The 19,515-nt window shown below is 45.7% G+C and overlaps 5 protein-coding genes across 5 annotated transcripts; 2 read left to right on the top strand and 3 right to left on the bottom strand.

Annotated features, from left to right (window-relative positions):
- Positions 1 to 174: 174 nt before the first annotated feature.
- On the top strand, positions 175 to 1,521 carry GL218_06312 (uncharacterized protein; the record flags this gene model as incomplete). The annotated part of the gene is made up of 6 exons (XM_033583020.1): positions 175 to 342; positions 407 to 779; positions 833 to 950; positions 1,026 to 1,093; positions 1,155 to 1,185; positions 1,251 to 1,521. The coding sequence occupies 6 exons, from the start codon at positions 175 to 177 to the stop codon at positions 1,519 to 1,521; spliced, it is 1,029 nt and encodes a 342-aa protein (XP_033433987.1).
- Positions 1,522 to 1,829: 308 nt separating this feature from the next.
- GL218_06311 (uncharacterized protein) lies at positions 1,830 to 2,893 on the top strand (the record flags this gene model as incomplete). Its single annotated transcript, XM_033583019.1, has 2 exons — positions 1,830 to 2,327; positions 2,438 to 2,893. 2 exons carry the CDS (start codon positions 1,830 to 1,832, stop codon positions 2,891 to 2,893), a joined length of 954 nt encoding a protein of 317 aa, XP_033433990.1.
- An 897-nt stretch (positions 2,894 to 3,790) lies between these two features.
- GL218_06310 (putative acid-amine ligase YgiC) lies at positions 3,791 to 5,200 on the bottom strand (the record flags this gene model as incomplete). Its single annotated transcript, XM_033583018.1, has 1 exon — positions 3,791 to 5,200. One exon carries the CDS (start codon positions 5,198 to 5,200, stop codon positions 3,791 to 3,793), a length of 1,410 nt encoding a protein of 469 aa, XP_033433989.1.
- A 5,588-nt stretch (positions 5,201 to 10,788) lies between these two features.
- Positions 10,789 to 11,656, bottom strand: GL218_06309 (putative cys met metabolism pyridoxal phosphate-dependent enzyme protein; the record flags this gene model as incomplete). Its single annotated transcript, XM_033583017.1, has 3 exons — positions 10,789 to 11,080; positions 11,215 to 11,418; positions 11,493 to 11,656. 3 exons carry the CDS (start codon positions 11,654 to 11,656, stop codon positions 10,789 to 10,791), a joined length of 660 nt encoding a protein of 219 aa, XP_033434205.1.
- Positions 11,657 to 12,919: 1,263 nt separating this feature from the next.
- GL218_06308 (uncharacterized protein) lies at positions 12,920 to 15,057 on the bottom strand (the record flags this gene model as incomplete). The annotated part of the gene is made up of 5 exons (XM_033583016.1): positions 12,920 to 13,159; positions 13,225 to 13,395; positions 13,446 to 14,892; positions 14,953 to 14,992; positions 15,048 to 15,057. 5 exons carry the CDS (start codon positions 15,055 to 15,057, stop codon positions 12,920 to 12,922), a joined length of 1,908 nt encoding a protein of 635 aa, XP_033434206.1.
- Between the last annotated feature and the right edge of the window lie 4,458 nt (positions 15,058 to 19,515).

The following is a 19,515-nucleotide window of genomic DNA, read 5'->3' as shown; positions in this document are numbered from 1 at the left end:
ATCAATTCAAAAATCGAATAAGGCAAACAGACAACTCTGTATACATATGAGTTCAGGGTTGTTCCAAGCCGCCACCTATCACTTATACGATAGATATAAAGTACATGTTATTCTAAAGAACCAACACTCTCCTGCTTTGAGTACATAGTTTATAATTTCTTTAAGTCGCTGCTTATGGATAATACTGGCAGCGGTAACTCGGGGAATTTAGGGCCATCCTTGCTCGCTATTGCATGGGTTTTTACTGGTATATCGACACTAGTTGTTGCTCTGAGATTCTACGTCCGCATAAGCATCCTACGGAGGTTTCGCCTGGACGATTGTATGATTGTTATAACTTTAGTGCGTTGATAACCCGACCCCTTCAAGTCAAACATTTCATAACTTACAGACTGCAAATTGTCAGTTATGCGTAATAGGCAGTTCCGTCCTCCTCACGATCGCAGTCTCATGGGGTTTTGGAAAGCACGCCGGCAGTCTCTCCGAGGTCGAGGTCAGGAATTCTATGAAGTGGGTGTACGCGTGCAAATTCTTCGCCGTCATGAATCCGCTATTCGGCCGCATTTCGTTCGCTTTCCTACTGTCGGAACTCATTCCACCATCTAAGTTAAGGCGAATATTCTTATGGACTCCAGTCGGTGTTCATTTTATGGCAGATTTTATGACGGTCGTCATCGTCTATACGCAATGCCGGCCGTCTCGGGGTTACTGGGACAAAACTATTAAATCCTACTGCCGGCCCCCAACAGTAGAGCAGTATAGTGCCTATGTTCAAGGCTGTAAGTGGGTAATCTAAGAGATCCAGAGTGTATAACTGTCTAACTAGTAATAGCCTTAGGTTCTGTGGCTGACCTGGTCCTGGCTGTATTCCCGTGTACTCTTTTCTGGAATTTGAGTATGCATTGGAAGCAGAAAGTCTTCTTGAGTTCAATAATGGGACTTGGAATCTTGTAAGTTACATAACCCCATAGCTTTCATGTTTATGATGTTGAGGAGACTGCAACTCACTATTAAATACATTTCAGTGCCATGATAGCTTGCGTTGTTAAAACAATCGAACTCGGAGCTCTCACTCACACTGATGACCTTACTTGTACGTATAGAACTAATACTCTGAACATATCGGTGAAATTTAACCACTTCCGCTGTCATAGACCAAATGGCGAAACTTGCAATATGTTGGACGTATGTGGACACTACTTTCATTGCCTCTTAAATATGGCCGTATATGCTAATAACTTAACTCTTAGTCTTGAGGCTCACATTGTACTTATTTCCGCCTCGATACCAACTGTCAGGGCATTCTTCAAGACACCAAAATCCCCTAGTAATAGCCAAAGTGATCACTCTAACGAGATAAACACTTTTATGAAACGGAAACGTGCTATGGGTGGGAATAGCCCTCCTGATGGTATAAATGGCATAAGAAAAGAAATAACAGTATCGACCATATCCGACTCAGATTCGCAACTAGCGTATACGCAACACCATACATCAGAGCATGGATGGGGAGAAATATGAAGTTTAAAGTTTATCTTTATATATTATGACTCTTAGAATAGCTTTGTTGTAAGTTTCGTTAAGTAGGTACCTATATAAAACGAACTCTAGCTCGACTGAGATTGAGAAAACATAGACTCATTATAAGAAATTATTCCTCCTATAAGAATTACATATCCTACTTGGAATAATCTTCTTAGTTGCATATATTGATCTGATAACGATAACGAATTTTGGCATTACGCATCTCTCGAGTCTCTAAGCTTCTTCTCAAAAGAATTCTATGGGGTGAACCGACAATTAACTTTATATAGACATCGTGATCTGCCATGGGCTGGTGGGATAGTCTCTGGGCGTCGAGCTCGAATAACGACCCGCTGCGAAAGCTCGACCCGAAGCTCCGCGAATTCCTCGAGCGAGAATCACCAGTGAAATACAGCGCAGCGCAAGCAACTCAACCCCGCGCAAAAGAGGAGCAACCAGCTCCGACGATAACGGAGGTAGAAGAAGAACAACAACAACAGAGGAATGCACCGGTAGTTCCAAAGGAAAGTCAATTCCAAGATGGTAGATATGCGCATCTATGGAAGACATACAGGCCGTTAGCTGAGATCGAGGCCGAGACCAAGAGCGATCATGAGAAGCTAATGGACGTATTGGAGGGGTATAAGGAGCGCAAGAGCCAGATTGGAAAGGCGGCGCTGGAGAATTGCGCACTCGAACAGGTCGATTGGAGGCAGTGCATGTCGAATCCGACGGTGACGGAGCGCATGACTATGTGCCGTGATCAGATCAGGAAGTTTGAAAAGTGCTACATGACGCAGACTGTAGGTTTATCTTTTTCATTATCCGCTATATTGCTATATTGCTATATTACTATTTAATACTCTAGAAGAGCTAGTTATGCTGATTATAACCATCTCTTTGCTATAAATAGAGACTACTAAAAGCCTTGGGTTACCTATCAACTCTCGACCGCTCTCCCGAAGCCGAAGAAGAGATCCAAATGCACGCCGACACACTATACCACCGCCTGATGTCGCAAGAGGCCGAGATCACCGCAGCAAGAGAGGAGGGTCGTCCAATTCCTCGATTCCCCCCAATAATACCGAGACTAGAACAACAGCAGCACCAAACACAGCAGCCCGTAGAAGAGCTGACACAAGAACAGCAGGAGACTCTCAAGGCGCGGTTAAAGAAAGTGGCAGAGGAAGACCGAGCCGCAGAAGAACAGGCCGTCAGGGCGGAATTCCGCGTCAAGGCCGAAGTCGCATCGCGGGTGCAGGACTTGTGGAAGCAGCAGGAGCAAGAAAGACAAGCGCGAAAGGCGAGGGGTGAGGAGACGCTGTGGGATAAGGTCACTGGAACTTTCCGTAGTGATAACGGGAAATGATATACCTTATTATTCCAAGTTTATATGTATGCTATGATATGAAGTTCACGAGGCATTCAAGGGATAACACGTATTATGTAGCTCTCGTTTCTGGAATAAGGAGGTATGATTGTATTATACTTGTATTGACTACCTCTTACGTTTCTTACTTATAGAATCAACTGGGATGAAGCAATTCCGGAGAAAATAGTAGAAGCCTAGGTAGATATATAGGGAGTAGAGATCTAACCGGCTGGTCGGTGCGAACAAAAAAAAAAGCAACTTAGTACCATACTCTTAACCACCTAGCATAGCATAATTCCAGGGGGTGGAAAAGTAAGGAATTTATATATGCCAGACTCAACAAGGTTGACTGACAAAAAGAATACCCGATTTAACAAATAGGTAGGTAATATGCGGAAAATGCAAAATGATAGGTCTCCCCGGGAATCGAACCCAGATTGGCAGAATCAGAATCTGCAGTGCTAGCCATTACACCAGGAAACCATGTGATGGTTGTGATTGGACCAATTGATGATTTTTGGTTTTCATAATTGAGCTTATATTTGCCGAAGCAATTTGCCAAAAAAAAAAAAATGACCCCTCCCCCTGTTTATTATAGTAAAGTCTTGGCACGAAGCTATCGTTAGGGTTTGCGGTCTTCACATTACATAGGTATCAACTACCTACCTACATATGTACGTACAAACTATAGCATAGACAGTACCTAAGTATGTTAAAGAATACTAGCAGGTATCATCGCACATATTTTCCTAGAATATCTTAACTTCCACCGTAGGCTCGCCTGGCTTCAGTGTATAGTTAGTCAAAGTGACTACGAACTCGTACGCGGTAGGTAGCAATAACTAAAGACTAACAATCCACACGCCCCCCCTCCCTAACTCCACTACATCCGACCTAGCCCACTACACTCTCTATATACTCCATCACCCCATTAGACTGCTTCAGATCCGCATAGCTCTCCAGCCTCAGCGCCGCCTCGATCTCATCCGCGTCGGGTATCGGGGTCCTGTCGTAGCTGACAGGCCCGTCCGAGATGGAGTGCGGGATGAACCACGACCCGTTCGTCGTGATGGGCGTCTTGTCCTCGCGGATCCCCATCCCCGCCACGTCGCCGTCGACGAACCACAGGCCCAGGACCGGGTAGTACCCCGTGTCCTGCTTGTCCTTGAACTCGGGCAGCAGCGCGAGCTCCTGCACGACGTAGCCTTCCTTGCCGTAGTACCCCGTCGCCGCGTCTTGGATCACGCGGCCGTCCGCCTGCAGCAGCACGTCGGCGCCCTCGCGCGCGAAGATCGGCTTCCGCGCGAACCGCGTCAGCGACGCCGGCGCTTCGTCCTCGAAGTATGTCGGCAGCAGCCATTGGGATCGCGGGTCGTCCTTGAACAGGTCCCATAGTATGGCGAAGAGCGCCTTGTTGCTCCAGAGCATCTTGTACGGCGGCTCGATCCAGACCGTGCCTCCGACGTATTCGCCGGCCGCGTTGCGCTGCCCGACCCGCTCCATGTCCTTGAAGCATGCTTCTCCGAAGTCTTGCTCCACCATGAACTCCCACGGGTAGAGCTTGAAGATGACGTCGATGTGCTGGCCGTCTTGGTCGAAGAACCGGCCGTCGGGGGACATGGCGATCTGCTCCACGTGCATGGACTTGGTGGCCCATCCTGCTTGCTGGCAAGTGTCCATTAGCAGCGTGGTGTTCATTGCATCTTCTCCTGTCTCCTCGTCATGTCCGAAGGCAAAGTGGACTGTGGGTCGATGGCCCAAAGTCTTCTCGATCAGAAGTAGGTTCCTCTTCCAGGCGTCGATGAGCTTCTCGGTGAGAGAGTTGAGTTGATCGTTTCCGTGGCCTGTTTGCTCGAGCCAGAACCATTGTATCGACGCAGCTTCTACAACTGACGTCGGCGTGTCTGCGTTGAACTCGTAAAATTTGGGCACCCGCAGTCTCGGGTCCGGATGGTCGAGCCCGCCGAAGCAGATGTCGAAACGGCCGTATATACTTCCCCAGGCAGGGTCTCGATACCATGATTCCTTGATCTGTTTGAGGGCGAATGCCGGAATCGCCATTTTGCTTGTGATCACTTCCGGGGTTTCTAAGATGATGTCGGCAGCTTCGCGACACATGGCGAAGACATCTTGTCCGGCTTTCTCAAGAAGCTCGATCTCTTTGCTATTGAAAGAATAGTATCTGTCGTCTGGCCAATATGGGTCTAAAGTATCTCCAGGCGCGGGTGTCTTACAGTAGACAAGGCCTTGGCTCTGGACGAGTCGAATCGCATTAGGTCGCTTTTCTACTTGTATACGTCGCATTTTGGTTGTCTATAATACCGATGTCTTTATTGTGCTAAAGTGTCTATATCGGCGAATCGTTGAAGATGATGGGCTTATGTAGTTATTTGCCATAAAGTACGTCTACGATGATATGTATTAGGTATAGCTGAATTAGGAACACACATTCACCAGAGCAAACAATAACAGATGATGCTTTTGGGTTCTAACGTAAAAGCTCAACATAACGAATTGCAAAAAAGTCAAGGATTTAAATCCGTTGTTTCTTAGAGACCTAAACAACGGTCAAAGTCAGCGTTGTTCACTATCAGCTACATATCCGAGTTTGTGAAGTTAAGGAATTGAACCTAGGGCCTAAGGTGTAAAAGGGAAGGAATCAGGGCCGCAATTAGGAGTCCGAATTGCGGCTGGATTACCTAAGGTATTGGGTAACTCCACGGGTATGACCTCGTAATATACCCAATCAAAGCTAGGTATTTTTAACATTTTTAGCCAAAACGCCAAGCGCGAGTATATACTAATGATAGTACCTATATATATGTATTGGTCGTATACTTCATCAAATCGCATAAAATAATTATATACGAACAAAACATTGCCTATTATTAAACTACATTTCCTAAACGTAATCGATTCCCATATAAAAACATTCGACACAATAACCCTTTCGTAAAACTACCTAAGGCAAATCATGTTGATCATATGGGGTAACAAGGATATCATAAGGCACGACGGCGCATTGAATAGCACTACCTAGTAGCTTAACATATCTGGGGGTTTCATCCCTCGCGTGTTGCGGAAATCCACGGGCTTAGACGGACATTCCTACGGACTTGAACTGTCACGGATGAACTGTCACGGATGAATAATGACTTGGTATGAGCAATCATACGAAAGATCATCTTTACTAGGGGAACTACGGACGAACAGTCATGGAGTTTATCCCAGACCATGTACAGGTCTTTGGGATAATGAGCAGTATCCTCCCCCCCTCCCCCATATGATATACAATATCCCTCAGGGAAATTTATAGTGGAATATCTTACTATGGCAGCTATTTCGTAGCTTATAGGGAGGTCTATCTATAGCCTTTACTTTTGATAGATAAAAATTTATCTAAGAGATTTGACTATGAAGTACGTATAAGTGTGAATTACGTATCTGCAGTGACTTGGACATCTACAACCTCCGCACATACATACAAGCAATAGCTATGTTAGGATTCCAGATGAGAAATCTACAACAAAGAACATGTTCATAGCCGTAGGTTCCGGTAGTTAGGGTTAGGTCCGAGCCTCCCTCCGCGGAACACCCAAGTTTGTTTCCCTACTGTTTGGTTTCACTTCGTGACAAGCTAGATCCTATGTAATCCTACAAGTGATCTTAGTCCATCAACGGTGTTACCACTCCAGGAACCACACGGGGTCGATACATGGGGAGGAGCGGAGGACGCTCCTAATTATCATCCTAGAATCATCCGAAAGACCTGTACATATCGTTACACCGGCAGAACGGCATCGAAAAAAAAAACATGATCCATATCTCATACTGTGGGGGTGGCTAGTATGGGGTATTTTATTTTTACGCCATTGTGACAGCTACTAGAGAATATATATAAACCAGACCTCTTCCAAACCTCAAGAACTCGACCCCAGAACTCTCACTTCCATCCATCTATCATATACCAAACGACCAACCAACCAATCAACCAACCATACACTCAAGCCCATCATGAAGCGCCAACACATCGCCCTCCCAACCCTACAAGTCGCCGCAGCAGCCTTCTTCGCAGCCTCCGTCCAAGCCGAGACGTACTGCGTCGACGGAGCCAACAAGGTCGTCGCCAAGACCGAGTGCGCCACAACCACCGACAACGCCATCAGCCAATTCTTCCTTCACCAGGGCCCTCCCAGCCTTGCCGTCGGCGAAGTGATCCCCGCCCCGACCGACGCGGGCCACGTATCCGGAGGATTCGGCCGCCGCGCCCACGACGACGCGGTCGGCTCCGGCTTCGGCGGTTAAATTAGTCCGTCCGTCTGTCTGTCTATCTATATATCTATATATCTAAGTATCTACCGGCCTTCCATGCGTCCTACCTAGGTACCTATGTAGTCGCGGAGGCTTAGCGGCGACGCAAGAGATCTCGAGTTTTCTTTTTCTTTAGTTATACGCATCACGCAACAAAGTACACGCACGTCCATATATGCACGATCGAGCTAGGGTACGTACGTGTGGAAATGGGGCGACATTTAAATATTTTGGGAGAAACGGGTGGGGGTGTATTTAGGGGCAGGTCTTGCAAGGCTGAGGAGGGGAGGTGAAAGGGACTTTGTGTGAACTGGTACCAGGTCTATGAATACATACCTATGTACATAACTGCCAGTAGTACTTCGGGGTTTTACTCAGTTTGATACATTTACAATAGAACGAAATACACTCTCGATATATCCTTCCCGTAACATATTATAGTCTTCAAAAATGCTAGTGATTGTATAGTATAGTTGTGATATTGGATTTCTTCCAACTAAACGAACTAAAGTCGTATGCCGAAGAGGGGTAGGTAGTTCGCGATCTCGCATAATTACACGTGGTTTTTATAGACGGCGGTTGAAATATATGCATGCGGTATGTTACTTGGGTTAGGGTTCGGATATGCACGAGGGAAGGATGGCGAAATCAAGGTCCCATTTGATGCCAGTTCCAGTCGATGCACCGCCAAGAATAAAGAGCCAAGAGCCAAGAGCCAAGAGATCGCCAAGCCGTGAGGCAAATGCTTAATTCGACTGACGAACGCGCGAACAGAGCAGATCAATCCTTTTTAGCTTACTTCGGCTGTCATTTTCTTATCCCTAGCATCCTTCTTGACTGAACTTTGACGGCTGGAATCGAACCTCAATATCGGGATATGGGGTATTTGATGTCATCATAACCACTAATGGCGTCGTGAAGTATTGGGATGGAAGAAGATGTGGCGCAAGTACTTATATCGACTAGCTGGAGACTGAAATAGGCGTTATTCGGGTTCTGCTACCCTCATTTCTTACATTATATCTTTGGAGCTGGCGCCATTGAGAAGTGGTTCTACTTCAACGCTGCTTAATTGACCATTAAGGTCGCCAAACATCATCGATATCAGCATAAGCGTCAGCGTCAGCGTCAGCTTCAGAATTACAGTTTAAATGGGAAAAATCACTGAAGCTGCTAGGACTAAACGTGGAACGAAAATTAATGGAAAAAATTCATCGAATTTGCTGAGAAAGAATTCTATTGATAAGACTCCGCACTACCAAAATCCAGAGTTCGCCCGCCTGCTACCATCATTACTAGGAAATACCGATCCTTTCTCTCGATCCCGAATGCCGCGATATTGTCAGAGGCCTAGATGCTTGCGCTGACTCATCCGTGCATGAGTTTTTCTTCGCGGTTATAGTAGGCGGGGTACGAGTATGAGTTTTCCGTGCAACATGTCAATTGGCTGTGGTGCTCGTTTCACTGCATCGCGGGGACTTTCAATCCGACTGCTCAAGTAAGTGTAGTAGAGAGCGTGTCGGCAATCGAGTGGCTAGGCTGTTTAGCAGCAGCCCTCGTCGCAGGCGCAAAGGCCGCAGCAGATCTCGCAGCCAGCCTGTAACAAGTCAATATTTGAGACTCTTGGGGTTATTCAGAGAAGAATATGCTTACCTCTTCACCACCACGCATGCTGCCGAACTCGGGTTGGGGTTCAGCGGCCTGTTTCAATATCAATTGGACTGCCTTCTATAACCCGGAGGGGGCAGGGGAAAAGGAAACCTACAGGCTGCTGCGTAACAACGCCGTCAACGGGAGTCATCTCCATGGGAGCTTGCTGCTGGGGCTCTTGAGGGGAAGGCATGTTGATGAGTCTATCGAAGAGAATCGATTGTAGGGAATGACTGGGTTAATTGATTGCAAATGGGCGACGAAGACGATGATAGTAAGAAACTAAACAGGATTTTGAGAGCGGTGAGGAATCGGTTTCGTATGTGAGAGAGTGAAAGAAGGAATAAGTGTCCTTTTTCTAGGTAGCAGACGGATATAACGGCAACGGGAGGCAGCCCAATGATCCTACTTATGGCCGGCAACTACGATGTACAAGATACCTCACATCCACACGTCGCAAACAAGGGGAAGGAGAGGGGCTAGAACCCCAGACCGTAACCAACCTATCCTGATTTTTAGGGACCTGTACATAGGGAAACCCCGACTTGGGATGGAAGGCGCGCAACGCCTATCGCGCGCCTAACTAAAACCTGCACGCCGTCTGATCCCAATCGGGACGATCCCCCATGTAAACTTGCGGCAAGAGCACTTCACTAGTTCATATATGCTGATATGTAGTAGGTAGGCAATGATGGTGGTCAGTTCTGTCGTAATCATCCGCGTACATAGTCTAGTTCAATAGGTGCAGATGTCCCATCAAAAAGGTGCCGTCTAACCAACCATTTGCATGGAACCTCAATCGGACTGGAGTCGCAGCTCGTACAGTCGTACCGAACCAATCATCTACCCACGATGCCCAATTCAAGCTACTCAATACGGGTAAGTCAGGTAAGAACTGGTTTGTTTCCAGGACGTGATATGCCGTCGTCCCTGATCCATATTCAGCTGAAAAAAGTAATGACTTGTCATGCAGGCAGTGCTTATTATTCAAGTTGTTTGGTAGCATTCTAGGTCAGGTACACTCATATGATAGATAGGACGATTTAATATGTGATGTCTTAAGTTTCAGGGTCTAGACTAGCGTCATATGGAACTTTGAATTTCACCGTATTCTGGTTAGTTCAATTGGTTCATTGGAAGATCATAGTGGTGGCTTTGACCTTTGTACTTGCTTATCATATTTAAACTAACTAAACAAGTAAAACCTTGTCTAGTTAATTCATTGCCATTCCCCACGAATCTGTCAGTAGTAATACGCGCAATCTGGGGCAGTGTGTCGTATGTTACCAAATGTTAATTTCATAGAGGGAATTCTGATTGGTTTAGAAGCTGACTAGCCTATCGTATGCGTGTACTATGTATCTTGCTCAGTATATAAATCAGCATCAGGGTAGCCGCTTATATATATACATATATGCAAGATAAGCTAAGGTCAATTGCTTCCCTTTCCAGGTCTTAAAAGACGAATGTCTCAGATGGGTATTCCCCAACCCTGATTTTACTCACACCCACGAGGTTACTATCTACGATACGACGCTACACCATGCACCTCTGAAGTAAGGGACATTGGTATAGGTACCGATATATAAATATATATGGTATGGCTCCCACTTGTATGAACCTCATGCTAAACAGCCATCTTCAAAGAGTTCACAATCAGTGAAATCAATCATTGTTCATGGAAGCTTTGATGCAAGGGCTTATGTGAGCACCCTGTTCTAATGCATTTATTTTTATCGATAATCATAACCGCTACCATGTCCAACGCGAGACTTTTAAATGCAGCATACGAATAGGTATCATAATTAACAGCCAAACAAGCCGGGCTTAGCCGAGCCCAGCCAACCAAGCACATGCGAAACAAGCAACAATGCATCCTTAATATGCAACCCATCAGATAATACAAGCCTTTATGTCTGGTACTCATTTTTTTAATGGTTTCGGCCTCGGCTATCGAGCTCGTAGGAGCCCGGGGGTATCTGCGGTGCGTAGACATCTCCTGCCGGGTTTCCATACTGGGGCGGCGGAGGTGTCGCAGCGGGCGATTTGTATTCGGTGTTGGTGGGGGGTGGGTAGTAGTACCCCGGCGTCGGCTGGGCATATACGCCCTCCTCGAAGCCCTGCGGGTTAATAGCGGGTGCGTATTTTCCCCGCGTTAGGGTCCCGCGTCGCTTGCGGTGGACGATGATTGATGCGTGGATAAGTTGGATTAAAGATGTCGCACTATTGCCGTTGGTGTTAGCTTCTTGTTTCCAGTAGCATCATATCCCTCGGTTATAAGCCGTGGTGGCAGTGCTTGCCACCTATCTCTATCGAAGTTCCTCGCTAATACGGGAAGATAGGTTGTGTATACATACAATAGGACTATAGTCAGGATAATGGAGAGAGCAGAGCGTGCGATCACGTTCAGTATGAAGATGATACCCCAGATTGCGGTCTTGATGCAGGTGCTCGTAAGGAATAACGCTGGCGGCATTCGCTTCTTGGAGATTAGGATAATCTCGACTATGTTCATGACGATATTAAGGCCGGTAATGCCGATTTGAAGGCCGGCGGAGGCACTAAAATAGTTCATCCCAGTCAGTTTATCATCCTTCGTCTATTTCTTCTTGTTGAATATCACGGGAATGCGTACGTGAAAATTCCATTATAATCACCCAAGATCTCGTCAAGATTTTGCTGCTCTGAAATCCATAAAAACCACGCCGACGCAGCTAGGAGCACTAAGCACACCAAGATCTGTAAGATCCAAGCGGTGACGTTAACGCTCTTCTTGTACGGATAGTCGTGCTTGGCCATGGCGTCTACGGTTAGAAACGGTCTCGTCTATCGTGGAGTAGCGGTAGGGGATGGACTAGTAAGTTAATACTAGCAAGAGATGAAAGCCGAACGGAGGACCGAAATAGAGATAGGAAGAATAAAAGACAAGAACCAACAAGACAACTGCAGGATAATATCTAATTTACAAACCTCCTTATGTCACGCTTACCCCATGCCATGAATGTTGAATGTTGGTTTTGAAGCTTGTGGGCTGAGCCATTGCCAAGCTGGCCGGTGCGCATTTTAAGGCAGCACTTTTCAGGCGCAGCTAGGTATTGGAACTGTGCAAGTTGGAAGACTCCACGAAGAGCGGGTAGTGAATGTACATTACGGCCCAAAGTTATTTTTTAATCGTATGAGATATCTATTAAATCCCCGAAAGCTTGCGCGACTATCTGCGACGTTGAGGCTTGTTTTATATCAAGTAATACAGAAACACGAAGACTAAGAAAAGTCTCTGGATTGGGTATGTTTTTTTTTTCTTTTTTTTTTCCCCGAGACATGCATCGCGATGGTTTTGTGGAGTTTCTATCTCCCCCCCCCCCTGTCTACATGCATAGGAGTTGTCTATTTTTGTTGGCCCTAAGGCTGCAAGGGTCTTTGATAGGTCACGGCTTTTAACCATTTCCATTTTCATTAAAAGGAGCCAAGTCCCGGTTTGGTATGTAGCCTATTACCATGTACATAATACCAAGACTCTAAATTCGATCACAAGGGTCCAGCCAGGCTTGTTATGCCAAGGTTCAGGGCTGAAGAACTGAAGAAGAATATACCCCACAAGGTTGCATGTGTTGTTAGTTTGCTATTACTTCAGGTAGCGGTGTTAGTATATTTTAGTTGTCTGCCCATGGATTGCAAAGATCATGTTGGCTTCTCTGCTTCTCTGACATTCTTTGATTGGCATGTATCCACCTTATGAGCAATGACGACATGGCAAGGCGGGTAACACTGAAGGATTCTTTAGTTATGTCGATCATCCCGTATATCTATGCATATCCACGATGTCGAAACAGAGGCTTAGCGGTCTGTAATGCTTGCCTTAAAACATGGCCACTCCCTATTGAGTTCTTCTGTTATACAAAACATCTGATCATTACTCATCTCATGTCCCAAAGTTATCCAAAGTTATTTTCGAGGACGAATTATATCTCGAAAACGCTGGTCATTGGCATTGCTTTGATGTAATTGCGGAATACTGTGAAAAATAGAAAAAGTCGGCCAGTCAGGTTAAGTCATACATCATCATCTTCCCTCGAGAGCAGCGGCAGTGCGCTCGAGGAAGGCATTGAAGTCCTTGATTTGTTTGAGACTTCCACCACTATCACTGCCACCGCTGGCTTGGCTAGCCACTCTAGAAATCAACAGTTCTAGATTCGAAAGCTCGGCTGCTTTCTTTTCCTTTGGGTTAAGATCTGGGGCCGATTTCCCATTTTCGATAGCCAATTCAATGTCATCCATTGCAGAGGAGAGTTCTAGTTGATGCTGATATATAGTTAGCGAAAAAAGAACAACTCCGTAAACTACTAAATTTGCCATCTTAGACGCACCAGTGTTTCCTTGCTCGCCGTCTCATGGCGCATTCTTACCGCATCCATCTTCAGAGCTACTTGCTCTCTCTCGGCACGGATACGCATTATCTCGGTTCGGAGTGTAAGCTTGTCCTTCTGGACCGATCGCACACGCTTCTTAAGCGCATGCATGGTGTCAAGGGCAATAGTCTAAAACTCTTAGCTAGGACGTACATTCTGATGTCAGCATAGCAACTTACGTGTTCCAAAAGGCGTGTTCGTAGTTCTTCTTTAAATGCCTCCAGAGCTCGGAGTTTCGTCCTAAACTCTTTTTTCGTAGCCGAGTTCTTCGCATTAACAGCGGCCTCGTGAAGCGTCTCCAGACTGGACTCGACGACTTCGTCACATACTTGCGACAAGACGTCTATCACGTTGACGCCGCCACGATTAGAAAATGGTATATCAGCATTGAGAATGTCACCATTAGTGTCATCTTCATTCAAATGCATTCGCTTCGTGTATCTCTGCACAATGATGGGAATTGCTTCGCCATCACTCCGTCTTTTCGGAGGTAGCTTATTCTTTTTCTTAGGGGGTTTAGGGTGCGACTGCACCGCTGGGCTACCTCGCACCTTTTTCTGTCTGACTTTCTTTGTTGGTCGATTGTCCTCAACTCTGGAATGTAGTTCTGGAGATGCTTCTCGAGGTGGACTCTCCCGTGGGCGCTTTCGACCAATTTTCCGAGCGGCCGTCTGGACGTCAACTGCTTCAGCCTCCTCTTCATCAGCCACAACTTCTTCCTCTCGAGTTTCCTCTTCAACTGCTTGAATTTGAATTTCAGGCAGTTCAGCTATAGGCTTAGGTTTCGCCCTCGGCTGAGGTTTCCTGGGACTAGCAGTACCTGCCGCCTGGGGAGATGAAGACAATTCATCTACTATACTAGGGGTAGCTAGTCTAACTTGGCTTCGCGTAGATCGTGTAGACCCGGGAATTGCCGTGGCCTCACTTCTTTGCGCTGGCGATAGTTCCTCAATATCACCAATGTCCAGACCCCCTAATGCTCTCGTTACTGTTCGTGTTGATCGCGCCGAAGCAGCGCCCAAAGTGGCAGCACTAGCCCTGCTTTTTCGTGCTAGAGGTGAAGAATAAGTGAACTCGCCCGTAGCTCCGGCTTCTTCGTCTGTCACAGCTTTCAATAGTTTCGCACTCCGAGTGACACTCTCGGGAAGAACTCTAACCGAACGTCTATGTCCACTTCCCGGAGCTTCAGCAGGACTTTCAGTAACCTCTTCTGCAACGTGCCCTTGAGACAATCGAGAAGCTACGGATCCACGCGATTCAGGACGCTGTATAACAGCGTCCATAGACTCCAGAGTTTCATCTTCATTCTGTGGTTCCTGATGCTCCAGACTTAGAGCTGCTAAAGGTCCTGATGCATCCTCGGGACTTTCTTGTTCAACGACGGCATAAGGATCAGCTCTTGACCCACTCAACCGTGCCGATGTTCTTCTCGAGGCTCTTAGCGCACTGGAGGGTGGTTGCGAGCTCGTCAAATCGGCATCAGGGTTTAGTCGGCGTCGCTTCGCAGAGGTATTAGGTTCCGATCGTGCTACGGACGAAGGCGGAGGGGGATCCGAAGCAGGGTCCGAGGAAGCTTCGGCACCCGGAAGGATAAAACCAAAAGAATCATCGGCAACTTCGTGACGTCTAAATTCTATAAAATTAGAGAAATACGATAAAATTCAAAGCAAGGAGAGAAACACATACCCAGCTCCACGCATGCGCTGTTGCATACGCTCTTCACGGCCTAGCGTACCCCTGTATTAGTTTCTATCTCACGAAGATTGTGGTGTTTTACTCACTGGTAGCCATTTCGCTTTCGGACGTGAGGAACCGGGTATATTACGATTTTTACATAGGATCAAGTTTTAAAGCACATGGCAGGCAATGCAGTACGTTTAGCGAAAATATACAGATATTCAAGATTGAAGCGAGTTGTAAGACGCGTCGTGTTACGCGCCACAGTTGACGTCGGTTTGCTTAAAGTAGGTACATAGGTACATATATACATCGGTACTTAAATGGTGCTTAGCGGGGTCCATTTATTTTCTTCGGCCTACGAAGTACTTTTACTTGTATTACCTAATCTAAACCACCACTAACAACTTAAGGCGTCGTCAAGTTTGACCAAACTGATCATTTCTTTCAATGAAATCTTTCAATGAAATAAATCTAGGTAGCCGCATTTGACTATAAAAGCCACCAGATGCTAAGTGGAGCACCAATAAGTATGAGAAACGCCCACCCCTTTCCTCGGTAAATTATTAACAGATCTTACGATATATACTTCAGCGGAGGCGGGTATCAATGCAATTAAGCTTACAATTAAACATGATCCAAATAAACGAGGCTACTACACTCTTCTCAATCGCCTCTATGAATTATAAATGGTTAGTGTGGTGGGAAACGAGAGAAATGTTTGCTAAACTGATGAACTATATCCGTTATGTTTACATCCAGTGACAACTACAAGGCATCATTTTCCCCTTGTAGTATCTACGAACCTTCTATGAATGATAGAAGAAGACATTTTCTCACAAGCCAATTGCCAGTCTGTCGTCCACTTTCGATAAAACGGCTGATACCCTAGAATGCCGCCCAACCATCTTCCCATCGCGATGCCAAGTGCCCACGCAATCCATTTATTCAGGGGTATCCACCGTGGGAGTGAAAAATATGACCCCCCTGCATCAAACATCTTATAAAAATAAGCATGAGGATTTAGAGGCGGAGAGAGAGCTAGGTATGTATGTTTTGTACTTACACACATGGCTTGAATGAGATTCATCTTCTCCCCCGTTAGCGCAATCTCGTCCATATAACCATACCAATTCTGGAAAAACATAGCATCGAGCTTATAAGCAGTGGGTGTGTTCTGTGCTGAGAGTATAAATTTTGCAATGTTTCCAGGCTGACTTGTGTTATGGGGAGTGTCAATAGGCTGGTACAATCGATGGATCTTCCAGGGATCAATTCGAAATTCACCATCGTCGGGGCTCAACAGATACTCTCGCCCCTCGACTTCGGCTATCAAATTCCCTTCTAGGACTTCAACATATTCTTCTTGGTGAGGATGGAAATGTAAAGGTGGCTTCTGGGATCCCGTTCCCCTGCCAGACCCTAGGCCTTCCAAGAAAGTTACTTCGAATGCAAAGGTTCGTTTAGCATGTGCAAAATTGCGAACAACCAAGGCACCGTTGAACCTAGGGCCAAGATAAGTAAAGCTTCAAACATCCCCATTGTATATATAATAGAAAATTAAAAAAAAAAAATGAATGACCGTAGCAACGTACGCGCTGATTACGATGTCTGCGTTTGGCTGAGACATGGTGACGATAAGGAATCACTTTTCGAATCTTGCATCTGTTCGCCGCTCTGATCAGAGGTAATCACACTCGAAGATTTAAGTTTCTAATATATTCTGATTGGCTCTATAGACCAATATGCGAAAGATAGCTGTAATAGCAGTAGGGGTCATAAGAGCGACCCCTCGGTGGTACAGGAAAAAAGAAAGCTACCTCGTAAGACAGGCAAGGAGAATATTAGGGTGAGGTACTACCCATTATATAGGACTTTATGCATCGGGGTCTTTGCCAATACCATCACTTCCGATTTATTGATCAAGGTATCACGTCAATTTCTATAAGGCTGGTTGTTTGTGGCACGTTACTCATGGTGTACATAAAGGTAGATGCCATGTATATCCGGTAGGTACATACATAGTAGGGTAGGCTGGTAGGTTAGGTGGTAGTATACCTATGCCCTTCTCCGCGTTCTCCGCTTACACTGTAACATTATTTCCAATAGAGCCGCAAGTCGACTGCTGAAATGTAACATTACTAATCATATATAATGCGAATAATGGGTGCACAACTTCGGCGATTATAACCTTGACCAACCAGATGGCATTCCTGTTGTGCTCTATTGTATTGATCTGTAATATTTGCCAAGCTATGACTAAGGATCGGTTTACAATGACGTTGGCTACACATCAGAGCTTAGGAATAATGATGTATGTACCTATTGGAGTCTGTCTCTCAAATACGAACTCCAGTTACCTAGAGTACTTCTTAGGTACATACCTAAGTATTGCTAATCGCCAAAATACACAGATTTGTAAACTAACAGTGGTTACAAAGTTGACTGATTAACAACAAGCCTCGAACCTGACAAGTTATTGTATGAGAACATAGAAGATGTGATAACTACATCCCAGGCCTTAAAACAGATCGAGGCAGTCACTTCCAGCTACTTAGTCTTTGGCTTACAGCCTATATCTACAAGCACTATAAAAGCTAGCCAACAACGTGGCGGCAACGCTCTTGGTTTACAAGAAGCTAGCCAGAGTTGGTTCGAGCTTGATTCCTTATGGTGGTCTAAAGATGACGACTATGTTATACACGAAGTCATGAAGACCATGATAAAGGATATAGAAACTACCGCGAAAGCCCAGGATAAGTTTGTTCGTTACATCTTCATGAACGATGTAAGTTGGGATCAGCCTGTCATTGCGAGCTACGGTGCAGATAACGTGGCAAAACTCAGGCAGGTACAAGCTAAGTATGATCCGGACCAAGTATTCCAGAGGCTAGTGCCCGGGGGGCTTTAAGTTACCAGTATCATAACCACTGGGTTGTATCATAGATATTATATATTGGTTAGATTATTGATTGCCGGGATATATAACGGGTAGACATCGTGAGACTTATACCCGGAACCTCTCGTAAACACCTGCTTTGCAATTTTACAACGACTCGAAACAAAAGCTTTTTATATTAAGCCGGCTTGGGCAGGGAGGAAACATATTAGTTACTACTGTTGGAGCACGGGTCAAGCTCAACTGAGTTGATAATTACCTAGGTACGTATTATTATAAACCATCCGTGCATCCATATACGTACCTCAGCTATAATATAAATAGACAGAACTCTCGACGTGACTGCCTTACCCCCTACGAGTAGGTACTTCCCGTGTTGATAAACGCCGTTGACACCTGCGATAAATAGCTTTACGTCTGTCAAAGGATGTAAAGCTCTCACCGCCAAAAAACTAGGCAGCCATACGTAGGGCTGTACCTACTTATAATTCTGCCGTAAGTTGTCACGGGGCAACGTGAGAAATTTTGCCACCGTGCTTCCTAACATCTCGTCGTTCCGATATTTATTTCCCGTAAGATTCTTCTACCTACCTACATCCCTTTCTCCCTTTCCTATCCTTTCGCCACATCCATAACTAAACACCTCTACAAGGTGTGATCCGGGTGTGCCTCAATCACTCCGTATCGCAACTTCTATAATTTATTCCCTTATAGGCCGACGAGAAGCACTCGGAAGTACCTCCGTGGAAATCCTACTATTAACTCGTAACATGAGCTTGTTCAGGCTTTTGGTACTTGGTATTTCCACGCGTCTTCCGTTTTGCAAGTAACGCCTATCGAATCGTTCTCTCTTTCCAACCTTGTCTCCTTCGATGTTACTTATACGCACCCCTATCGGAGATATCACTTCTGTCATCTATTGTCTTGGGGCTTTTGAATTACTATTGTAAGAAAACCCCTATTATTTATTTAAGTAAAAGATTAATCATATTACGGAATTAAACAGACTAACCTGTGTCTAATAGTGCCACACGACTTGTTTAACCGTTTAGGAAACCAAGATCAATTTTCGCAAAGAGTTTCTAATACATATTTGTATTAGTGGCGCTTATTTGGAAGGACTGGACTCTATCTAACGTGAGTATTGCTTTAAAACCCAGAGATTCATCCCGAAGCTGGCATATCTATCAAATAGAGTAAATATGCTAACTGAGTTGTTAGTTTACCCCTTACGTATACACCTATTATACACACACTACCCTCACGTCTTCGTCATCATGTGCCGTATATCTCGTCTCCGTTGCCCCAAATGCTACGAGGTTGCCGATTGGAGCATTCGCCCTTGTATGGATGTAGTAGATAATGAAATGGACCGCAGCAACCACAACAGACCAACTATCTCTGAGCCGTTTGTTCGTGTACACTGCCCGAACCTTATCTGGCCGCCGCTCGATCCCACCTCTCTAACCAGCCAATTATGCGATAATTGCGCTTTCGTATACCACCCAGGGGTGCGAGAAATGGTCGATGGCCCTGTAGTCGAAAAGGAGAAGATTGATGAAGATGGCTCTGTTACATTGGTCTCAAAGGAAATGATGATGCACGATCACTGGGCGGCTCGTTTGAGCGAAGAACCTCACCGATCTCTTACTATCCGGATCCCTTACTGCCAT

The sequence above is a fragment of the Daldinia childiae genome, assembly GCF_008694065.1.
Source record: "Daldinia childiae strain JS-1345 chromosome Unknown Scaffold6, whole genome shotgun sequence".
Lineage (NCBI taxonomy): Eukaryota > Fungi > Ascomycota > Sordariomycetes > Xylariales > Hypoxylaceae > Daldinia > Daldinia childiae.
The sequence above is the reverse complement of the archived record's forward strand: the minus strand, read 5'-3'. Positions and strand labels throughout refer to the sequence as shown.